The sequence below is a fragment of the Silene latifolia genome, chromosome 3 (genome assembly GCF_048544455.1).
Source record: "Silene latifolia isolate original U9 population chromosome 3, ASM4854445v1, whole genome shotgun sequence".
NCBI classification, from domain to species: domain Eukaryota; kingdom Viridiplantae; phylum Streptophyta; class Magnoliopsida; order Caryophyllales; family Caryophyllaceae; genus Silene; species Silene latifolia.
In genome coordinates this window covers 90,476,556-90,488,254 of record NC_133528.1, presented here as the reverse complement: position 1 = coordinate 90,488,254, position 11,699 = coordinate 90,476,556, and the positions used below count along the sequence as shown (strand labels likewise).

Below are 11,699 nucleotides of genomic sequence, written 5' to 3'. Positions count from 1 at the left end.
AAACCAGAGAAGGGGGAACCTCTGTCAGTATACTTATCCGTCAGTGACACAATAGTCAGCGCAGTCCTGGTAAAAGAACAGGAAGGCCAACAACATCCTGTCTATTATGTAAGTAAGAGCCTGCTGGATGCCGAGATGAGGTATGGATTACTTGAAAAATATGTTTTAGCTGTAATTATGTCATGTACTAAGCTACGTCCTATTTTGAAAGCCACCCCATTATAGTCAGGACCAACATACCCATAAAATCTATCCTACGTAAGCCTGAATTATCAGGTAGGATGGCCAAGTGGTCAGTTCAACTTAGTACGTATGATATTTCCTTTGAACCCAGGACATCAATTAAATCGCAGGCCTTAGCAGACTTTGTGGCTGATTTCAGCCCTAACCTAGAACCTGACTTGAAAAATGAGGTTAATCAATTAGAAAATAAAACCCCAGACCAAGAATGGACTCTGTTCATAGATGGGGCATCTAATGCCAGGGGGACAGGGTTAAGACTAGTGCTTAAATCACCACAGGGAGATATGATAGCTCTTGCTGTAAGCTGTGAGTTCAAGGCCACTAACAATGAAGCAGAATATGAAGCCCTTATAGCAGGCCTAAAGGTATGTCTAGACCTTGGTGTTCAGAACCTAAAGGTAAAAACTGATTCACTTTTAATTGCTAATCAAATAAAGGGAATTTATACGGCCAAGGATGCAAAAAAGATTTCGTATTTAGAATATGCAAAAACCTTTGCCGCTAAATTTACTTTATTTGATATAGATCAAATACTAAGAGACCTGAACACGCAGGCTGATGCTTTGGCCAGCCTAGGTTCAAATTTTACCCCTGCAGTTTTCGATAAAATACCAGTTGTTCATTTATTAGAGCCGGCTATCAGCAAGACTGAACAAGTCAACCCTGTCGATCAGGATAGTAATTCTTGGACCAAACCTTATTATGATTGGTTTCTCCGAGGAATACTACCTCAGGTAAGACATGAAGCAAGGGCTTTTAAAATCAGCGCTTCAACCTACGCTATTATCAATGACACTTTATTTAGGAGATCACAGGCAGGACCATACTTGAGATGTTTAGAGCCTGAAGAAGCTAAACAAGTACTCCAGGAAATACACGATGAACACTGTGGCAACCACAAAGGAGGAAAAAGCCTGGCAAGTAAAGTTCTCAGGACAGGCTACTACTGACCAACACCGAGGGCTGACTACTTGGAATACTGTTCAAAATGCGAAGCCTGTCAAGTTCATGCGCCAATAATACATCGGCCATCTGAACTTCTTCACTCTATTTCTGCACCCTGGCCATTTATGAAGTGGGGCATGGATATTGTAGGGAAGCTGCCTGTAGCCCCAGGACAGAAAGTATTCACGTTAGCTATGATTGATTATTTCTCCAAATGGATCGAAGCTGACTTTTTCAGGCAGGTAACTGAAAAAGAAGTAATATCCTTCATCGGGACGAATATTATCTGCAGATATGGAGTCTCATCAGAAATAGTATGTGACAACGGAACCCAATTTGTGGGGAAAAAGACTAAAGCATTTTGCCAAGAATGGAATATCAACCTGGTCACATTAACCCCTAGATATCCAAAAGCTAATGGCCAGGCTGTAACCAACAACAAGGTGGTCATAAGCTGCCTAAAGAAGAAACTAAAGACAAGACGAGGCAGATGTGCTGAGGAACTTCCATTAGTGCTATGGGCAGACAGGGCGACTCCAAAGACATCAACATGCCAAACACCGTATTCTTTGGTGTATGGCTGCGAAGCTGTCATCCCTGCAGAAGTTCGGGTGCCAACATCAAGATATAGCCTGAACAACGTCGAAGCAAACAGAGACCTGATGCAAGACAACCTGGTCCTAGCAGAAGAACTGAGAGATGCTGCCAAAATCAGGATGGCATCATACCAACAAGCAGTAGCCAGGACTTACAACAAAAATGTTAAAATTAGAGTCTTCAGGGAATGAGACCTTGTCCTACGAAAAGTTTTTCCAAACAAAAAAAGAAAAATCAGCAGGCAAGCTTGCCCCTACATGGGAAGTCCCATACTTAATTGACTCAATCATCGGACAAGGAGCATACAAGCTCCAAACATTAGAAGAAGAAATGATCCCAATATCTTGGAATGTAACACATTTGAAACTATTCCATATATAAAATCTATCTCAGGCCAAAATCAGGTAAAAAACCATGCTTTTACTATCAGTGATTCAACCTGACCTGCTATCTGAAAAATTATGTGTTTCATATGCTCTATGTGCAATCCATGTCTATATATGTTACTAAACCAATTTCAGTTAGTTTTGAATCCTGAACAATTATACCTGATAAATGTTTATATGCATAAATATTCAAGATTGAGGGCTACTCTACTGTACATTAGTTTTTAAAACAAAATTTTGCACTTAACCGTGCCTAACGAGTTGGTAACCATCACCGGATACAGTAAATGTCCGGACCAATCAGGCATTAAATAATTGCCTAACCTGACTAGATATAATGCACATATTTACAACCGGCTGGACGCAGCAAGACGGTGCAAGGGTGTTTTATCCCGACCATGAGTCTAAAAAGCGCTCATGTCAGGCCGAGTACCAAGCCCTCCAGTCAGGCAGGGGACATAAGCCCTCCTGTCAGGCCGGTTTTCCCACCCCTTCAACCACTATGGCAAAAACCATACATGGCTGAATTACTCACGATGGTTTGAATCACAAAGACAGGTTCAAAAAAAAAAAAAAATTCTAACAAGATTAACAAAGTAAAGATTTTGACAGGTTTACAGGATTGGAAAAACAAAGTTCACAGGTTTAAAAGAAATTCAAAAGCAAACAAAGCATCGGGAAATAAGCAAAATAAGCCAAGGAAGGCCATTACTATCATATTAATAAAACCCTTATCCTCTGTGGCAAAGGCACCAAAATATTCATTAAGGCCGGGGATAATCTCCCTGATCCACACAGAAATAAAGAAAATAAAGTTGTTTGTCCAGGGACATCCCCCCTGAATGGGCCAATACCATCAAAGAAATTTTATAAATACTACTCCCCTTTGGAGACAACGCCAGCACTTCCACTTTTGGCTTGATCAGCCTCAGCACCAACATCCTGGTCCCCTGAAGAATCGACCTCCTGTTCATTGCCCATATTATGCAGGTCAGGATACTTAGAGGCATCAATGGCCATCTCAGCTTCAGGGTTCCAACTCGCCCTGGCTTCAACAGGCTTCGACATGGCAGCCGCTCTCTGATGTGACCAATATTTGAGCATATTTAGTCCCCGAATTAGCCTTGTTCCTATGCTTTTTAGTGCATCATTGGGTCATTTACTATCTTTAGTCTTTTGTTTTACATATTCTTTGAGGTTTTATTCCCTTGGTAGGAGAGGAGTGCAAACCTTGCATTTTCATGGCAAAATGGAGCTAAATTGATCGAATCTAATGACCAAGCATCAAAGTGAAGACAAGACTATAAGGCCTATGTAAATAATGAAGTAAATGGGCAATAATAAGAAGATCCTTGCATCCCCAACAAGATCCTTGAGGATTGTTGGAAGAAGAAAAGAATAGAAGCTTGCTGAGCTACTATCCGGGCGTCGCAGCCACGGGACGAGTGTCCTGGCTCTACAATCCGAGCGTCCCAGCTCAAGAGTCCGCTCGTCCCGACCCTCTACTATCAAGGCATCGTAGCCACGGGACAAGCGTCCTGGCTCTAAAATCCGAGCGTCGCATCCCTCAGGCCACTCGGATTCCTTCCCAGTGCAGCACGTCTCCCCCTCAATCCGCTCGAGATGAGCATATTCATTGAAGACTAGCGAAGCGGAGATGAGCATCTCCTTCGAGAGGAGCATTTCCTCAACTTTTCTTATGGGTCTTAATCGTCATTTAAGCCCTTAGTAACCCTAATTTATGTACTTAATCCTTAGTATAAATACCCAATTGTATTAATTAGATGGAAGTGGATCGGAGGCAATCTTAATCTCATCTTAATCTTGTAATCAACTTTTAATTAAGCATTAATACAAATCTCATTTCCTTAATTTCTCTGTTGTTCATCATTTATTTTGGGTAATTAAAGATTATTTGGGTTTATTTGGAGGATTCATAACCTTCCATCATTCATCAAGTACTTCTATTATTCTTTGCTTATTATTTTGGAATCATCATTAGGTATAATTCTCTTAATTCCTTTTTAATTATTGTTAATCATCTTCATTTATTCATCATGTTTTGCTTTGCTAGTATGATTGACAACCTTGTTAGCATGTTAAACTTGATAATGAGTGAGTAGTCATCTTAACTAGGGTTAATGGGGAATTAGGGGAAACCAACATGGGGATTGATTCATGCTTAATCTAATATACTTTCATAATTAATTTGCTTGCTTGTTGTGATTTCAACTTATGCACATGTTATGTTTGATGAAATGCGAGCCAATGAATCCTTGCATTTTTTACCCATCACTTATCTTTTCAATGAGACTTGTTAGACATAAACCAACTCAAGTCTCATTAGACCATGCATATAGTTGGATAGGGAGGATTAAGTCGACTTGTTACAATCTAATCGATTCCGCTCCGGGACCCAAACCTTCCTAGGGATTGTAAGATATACACTAACTCGATCCCATCACAACAATAATTGCTTGCATCTAGTTGAAAACATGTTTGTATGATCAAATCCCATGAATCTCCTATGAACCCATGACACCCTAGTGCTTTTAATCAATTGTTTACATCTCATTTTAATTATCTTGCTTGTTTATTTATATTGTTATTTAGTTTAGTGATCTTCTATCTCAACCCAAATTTTGACACCCTTAGACACGACCATTTGCAATCGAAAATCATACATCAATACTCGTCCCTTGGGATCAGACCTTTACTTACCTCTTTACTAATAGTAGAGTAGTTTGTGAAGTTATAAATATTGTTTTGGTCTAGGTACTCCTAACGACAAGTAACCGAAAATGATAAAGTCCAACCAAAAATGGCGCCGTTGCTGGGGATGGTGTTAACTTGATTTGATTTTCTTTGACTGTTATTAGTTGTGTCTTTCTTTGCCTTGGGGAAGTAAAACTCCTCAAGGTTTGTTCTAATTATTTTTGAGTTGTTTGATATTTTGCATGTCTAGAAGATCACAAGGTAACTTTTTACCCATTGATCACGAAATTGAAAGAACTTTCACAACCAATAGAAGACTTGCTAGAACTAGTTTGAGAGGTATTGGTGAGGTTGTGGATATTCAACCAAATACTATTGAGTTCATCAACCCTTTTGCAAGAGAAGGAGAGGAGAACCCAACACAAAATCGACCCCAAAATCAACCCAGAATGCCTAAGTTTTCATCACATTCCCTACCCAATGGAACTCCCACACCACAACATGGAGACGTTTTGTGACTATTGTGATACGATCTCACAAATCGGAGTGACTTAAGACCAAATCCGATGGGTCTTATTTCCTTTTTCTTTAATTGGTGCCGCGAAACAATGGTTAAAGAGCCTTGATAAAGCTACTCTTGGTATTGACTCTTGGAAGAAATTGGAACTTGCTTTCTACAAAAAGTTCTACCCTCCGGAAAAGACTAACATGCTAAGAGCCAAAATCACGGGATTTAAACAAAGGGACGAAGAATCTTTGTATGAAGCTTGGGAGCGATTTAAAGGAACTTGTCGCTCTTATCCTCATTATGGACTTAGCGAGTGGTTCTTGGTACAACAATTTTGGAATGGTCTTTATGAAGACTCCCAAAACATTCTCAACATGGGATCAAATGGTATGTTCACCGAAGTTGACGATAATCAAACATGGAACAAGATTGAGGAAATGGCGGTCCATAACTCACAATATAGTAGACCTCGGAAGGCTACTAGAAGAGGAAAGCATGAAGTGGACTCTATTACTCAATTGGGTGCCCAACTTATTAGTGCTCATATTGATACCATCATCTTAAAGTTTGAGAAGGCTATGGCTAAGCTTGAAGAAGCCTCCAAATCACCAAAGCAACATGTTAATGCCATGGTGGCATCTTCATCAATTCCAAGTAGAATATGTGAGAATTGTGGAACTTTGGGACATGATCAAAGTGAATGTAAGGGAACAAGTGAACAAGTGAATGCCTTTCAAGCATACAAGAGTGGTACCCCTTATTCCAATTATTACAATGAAAACACCAAATTCCATCCAAATCTCTCATACAAAAGCCAAAATGTTCAAAACACTCAAACAACATACACCCCACCTCCAATGTGAAACCAAAATCAAAGACCCTTTTACAATCAAAACCAAGGTTATCAAAATCAAACTCCATACACTCAATCAAATGACCAAGGTTTTGATGTTCAAAAAGCGGTCCTCCAAATGCAAAAGAACCAACAAGAATTTTTTACTCAAATGCAAAAAGATAGCCAAGCAAAAGACATCACCATCAACAACATCCTAGCCCACACCAAAATGTTGGAAACCCAAATGACTCAATTAGCATCTTCTAGTAGCTCTCAAAGACAAAAGGGGCAATTACCACCTCAAAGTAATCCCCCAAGACATGAATCGGTGAGTGCCATCCACTTGAGGAGTGGTACAAGCTATGAAGAGCCAAAGAAGCAAGTTGAGGATGACATTGTGGAGACTAGTGACAAGGAAAGAGTTGTGCAAAACTCTAGGGAAGAAGAACCCACCATTCAAGAAGTTTCAAAGAAGAATGAAGAAAAGGCCAAAGAGAAGGAGCCTATTGTGATTAGACTTCCTTTTCCAAGTCGTCAAGCTAAGCCTAAGTTCGATGACCAACTTGGAAAATTCATGCAGATTGTGAAGAATTTAGAAGTCTCGATTCCATTCACGGAATTAATCAATCACGTTCCGGCCTATGCAAGGTATATGAAAGATATTCTTACAAAGAAGAAATCCATCCGGAAGCTTAAGACTATTGCTTTTACTAAAGTAAGTAGTGCCATCCTTCAAGGAAGTTCACCTCCAAAGCTCAAGGATCCGGGAAGTTTCTCCATTCCATGCACTATTGGTGACACTACAATCAACAAAGCTTTATGTGACGTTGGGGCAAGTGTTAGTGTCATGCCATATTCGGTAAGCAAGAGGCTAGGAATGGGAGAGCTAAAATGCACCAATATCACGCTTCAAATGGCAGATAGATCAACAAAGACACCTTTAGGGGTATGGGAAGATGTTACCGTAAGAATTGGCAAATTCTTCATCCCGGTGGATTTCGTTATTGTTGATATGGAGGAAGATTCCAACATTCCTATTATCTTAGGAAGACCTTTCTTGCACACCACGGGAGCGGTGATCGATGTGAAACATGGAGAGCTCACCCTTGAAGTGGGAGATGAAACCATCACTTTCAATCTTGACAAGACAATGAGAGCTCCCTGATTACATGAGCCATGTTTTATGGTTGATCATTATAGCCGAAAAGATGATAGAAAGAAGTTGGCATTTCAATGGAAGAAGAAAGTGGATGATGCTCCATCCAAAGAGCAAGCAAATTGCAACAAAGAGAGGTTAAAAAGCTCACCCATGAGAAGTGAAGAAGAAGGCCTCATTGGCCAAGATAAGAAAGAAGGAGAGTTGTCTTCACTAACTCAAGACATTTTTAGTGATCAAGTAGACGAAGTATGCGGTCTTTGGGATGATGAGTTTGAAGGGATATTCAATCCCTATATCGGTAATGCTATGATCCAAGGCCATCATGGAGAACAACAAGTGCAAACACTAATGGAAAAATCCCCTATTGCGTCAGTTGTAAATGGCCTTTTGCGTCGGTTTTGACCTGACGTATATCGAGGGGTCGTATTTGATATGCGTCAGTTTTAAAACTGACGCAAATGCTTAACAATTGCGTCAGTTGTGCTTTCAAAACCGACGCAAATGCTTAACAATTGCATCATTTCTTGATAAAATAACAGACGCAAATGGGCAAACAACTGACGCAAATGATTCAGCATTTGTGTCTGTTATTTGGGAAACCAATGCTTTTGCTTTTATCTTTTGCGTCAGTTGTTCTTGTAACTGATATTATTGCCTTTTGGTTTTAGAGCCAATCTGGTTACCTTTTTGCGTCTATTATTTGAAAAACCGATACAATTGCTTTTTACTTTTTGCGTCATTTATTGTAAAAACTGACGCAACTTATTAATATTTTTTTTAAAAAAAATATAAAAAATTGTTACCGAAATTTGGGCAGCATCTCCCCATAAAATTGATAATCAAAATGTCAACAATTTAAAACCTGCAATAAGATGTCCAACCAAAGGACATTACATTTCAATCCAACCAACGTCGTTCCAAGATACAATCCAACCAACAACGTGCCAAAATACAATCCAACCAACGCCGTTTCAAAATACAATAATCCAACCTAACAACGTTTCCAACCAACAAGGTTCCAAAATACAATCCAATGCATAAATAACCAACGAAAGTCATTGTCACTAAGGTAATCTATACTAAATGTATGTTATCTAAACATTTATTCGCCCAAACTTCTCTAGCCACATTCATATCGATCATTGACATGCGTGAAGTTGCAATATTCTGCATTTTCAGTATCAGTATTAGATAGTAATAAATGTAAATGAAGAAAGAAATTGACAATGAAAAGTTAAAGTAAGAATCAATTACCTGTTCGAATTCTATCTCCGGAGCTTTACAATAGTAGAAGGTTATGTCATACATCCATTGCATAACATAATAACCACACTCATAATCCTCAGGTTATTGCGGACACTAAAGTTTAAAAAAAAATATGCAATTAATAATAAGTATTAGTTGATACATAATAAGAATTCCATTATACCCGACTCATAATAAGAAGCGATAATGTGGGAGAGCTGACATGGACTGTTAAGGTGGCAGAGAGCATATTACAACAACATAATATAATGCAACTTGAGGTGTTAAGACCATATAATAACTATGCAACTTGAGGTGTTAAGACCATATAATAACCATCTTCTCCTTCCTCGATAAAGTTGTGCAAGTCGGGGGTAAGTAGGTATGTTTCCCCTTTTCAACTGGTTTTACCTCAAAACGCCCCCTAGCAACCATGTCATATCTAGCTTTGACCCCATCCTTGGTCTTATTAGGCATATTTAACAAAGTTCCAATGATACTATCAAACACATTCTTCTCTACGTGCATGACATCAATACAATGTCTAACTGACAAGTGCTCCCAATATGGTAGGTCCTAAAAGATGGACCTCTTTGTGTGGTACACCCCGTCCAGTGGAGGTCTGTACGGTTTTCCAAATTTTGTGGTGATGTTCATAACTCGTTTGTGATACTCTTTTCCACTCAAAAATAAGGGAGCCGGTCGGTGCTCAGTTTTTCCATAGAATGCCTTCTTCTTCTTACTATATTGATGATTTTCTTCAAGAAATCGACGACTACCTGTGTATACAAATTTCCCGCAATTCTCCAACCATTCAGATTCAGTGTCATCACCACATACGGGGGACCCCTTGTCAGTCTTCAGCCTATAACCAGAAAGGTTTTCATAAGCCGGAAAATCATTAATTGTACAATATAGCATAGCACGCATTTGAAAGTGTGAGCCGCTAGCTGCATCAAACACCCGCACACCAACATTCCATAACAATTTCATGTCTTCTATTAGTGGCGCCAAATAAACGTCTATGTCATTACCAGGTTGTTTAGGACCCGATATTAGGAGTGTAAGTAAAATGTATTTACTCTTTGTTATAAGCCAATGAGGCAGATTGTAAATTATTAGCATTACTGGCCAGCTGCTATGTTGGGTACTAAGAGTCACAAAAGGATTAATTCCATCGGTACAAAGCCCTAGTCTTAAATTCCTAGGCTCTCCACCAAAGTCAGGAAAGGTTCTATCAATTGTTCTCCATTGGGGTGCATCGGCCACATGCCGTAGTTTACCATCTTTATTTCTCTCTTCGTGATGCCACGCCATATATTCTGCATCTTTAGGATTTGGGAAAAACCGCATAAACCTTGGTATAATTGGCAAATACCATAAGGTCTTGATCGGGCTCCCTTTCTTCTTATCTCTTGCTTTGATCTTGTACCTCGCTGCTTTACATCGTGGACACTCATCTAAGTCACTATAATCTTTCCAGAACAAAATGCAGTCATTTGGGCAGGCATGAATTTTTTTGTAAGTCGTAGCCAATGGACACAACACTTTCTTACATCGATAAGTATTAGGTGGAAGCTCATTACCTTTTGGCAACATTTCTGATAAAAGTTGCACTAAAGCGGTAAAACTCTTATCACTCCATCCATTCGCCGCTTTCAAGGTATACAATTTCAACACAGCTGATAAACGGGTGAATTTGGAACCCGGATATAACGGTTTCTTAGAATCATCAACTAGCCTCTGGAAAATTTCCGGACATTCTATGAAATCTTTTTCTAAATCATCCATCATTCTATCAATATTCTCACCCTCTACGTTGTTGTCCTTATCATGACTATCATCGTTATCATTGTCCAAATTAATCGGAATGTTATTAAAATCCAAACCATGCATCTCAAATTCATCCACATTATCAAACTTGTTCCCTTGATTTACAGCGTTTGAGGTACCTTGCATGTCATTTTCTTTCTCTCCATGCCATATCCACACATGATAATCAGGTTTAAACCCCTTCGTTACCAAATGACGCCTCATTTCCTTTGCAGAGCTTACCTTTACCCGGTTCTTAAATATGCTACATGGAAAAATGAGATGCTCCTCATCCCCGTGTTGTTTTTTATGTGCAACAGCATGGCTGATAAATTCATCAACCCGTTGAAGAAAATAGAAATCTCGTTTTCCATACATCCAATTCCGATCCATACCCAGCATAACACACCACTAAAAATAGAATAAAAGATTGTATTAGAATAATGGTTAGACAGCGTGGCGGACCAGGTTTTGGAATTTTTTTTTATAAATAAACACCGAGAAAAAGTATGTATATAATTTGCATGAAACAATGAGAATTGATTGTAGTTGAGTGCAGCGGATAAAAATATGGGATTACAGTGGTGTGCATGCCAGGCCAGGCCAAGACTCCTTGGAAGCTTTTGAGTAGTTTTTAACTAACTATTCCACTCTTTTCCTCTTTCACTATTGTTTTTGGCGGTTCCCCTTTTATTTTTGTTAAACGGTTTTTATTTTCAAATTATTTTTTGAGTAATTTTTTTTGGTGCTACTCATTCATGGACGGGTTTTACTCTTTCATGGACATAAATGACTTTTTTTTGGTGCTACTCATTTTTTTTGGTGCTACTCATTTATGAATTTTTACGCAAAATCGTAATTAACAACTGACGATATTAAAACAGAAACATTAACATCGAAACTGAAATTTTTAAAGACACGACCCTATGTCACTGCACGATTACTAAATTAGGGTAAAAATTAACATTAAGCATAATGGGGATCACTTCTTCTGGGGACTAAATTATATGGCAGGCAGCAGGATATGGGCTGTGTTCAAGAGTGCATATATTCCATTTTGGTTGCTCAAATGTCATGGTATTTATATGTTTAGAAAGCCTAAAATGTTAACAAGCTATGAGCTTTGGAATAGGACCAAAAGCTATTTTATTTTGAATGAAATGCCATTTCCAAATGAGCTAGGCAAATCTGAAATGCTCCAACAGTTTCAGAATTTCAGTTCTGAATTCAACTCCTCATATCTAGAGTTCTACT

At 38.9% G+C, this 11,699-nt stretch overlaps 1 protein-coding gene and 1 non-coding gene across 2 annotated transcripts; both read right to left on the bottom strand.

Moving 5' to 3' along the window:
- Window positions 1-3,047: 3,047 nt before the first annotated feature.
- LOC141649326 (uncharacterized) lies at window positions 3,048-10,838 on the bottom strand. Its single transcript, XM_074458018.1, has 4 exons — window positions 9,413-10,838; window positions 9,045-9,151; window positions 8,505-8,555; window positions 3,048-3,137 (listed from the first exon to the last, which is right to left on the bottom strand). The coding sequence occupies exons 1-4, from the start codon at window positions 10,836-10,838 to the stop codon at window positions 3,048-3,050; spliced, it is 1,674 nt and encodes a 557-aa protein (XP_074314119.1).
- LOC141650061 (small nucleolar RNA R71) lies at window positions 5,595-5,701 on the bottom strand. The gene has a single exon (XR_012546123.1). It is a non-coding gene; the product is annotated as a small nucleolar RNA R71 (small nucleolar RNA).
- Window positions 10,839-11,699: the final 861 nt, after the last annotated feature.

Bases quoted from the DNA above. Each gene is read 5' to 3' on its own strand.
- LOC141649326 (XM_074458018.1), bottom strand. From the start codon at position 10,838: ATGGATCGGAATTGGATGTATGGAAAACGAGATTTCTATTTTCTTCAA. The intron at 9,152-9,412 runs GTAGTCGTCGAT...TCATGCACGTAG, and splicing joins CGGGAAATTTGTATACACAG to AGAAGAATGTGTTTGATAGT. The intron at 3,138-8,504 runs GTTTGGGCGAAT...GGCAATGAACAG, and splicing joins ATATGAATGTGGCTAGAGAA to GAGGTCGATTCTTCAGGGGA.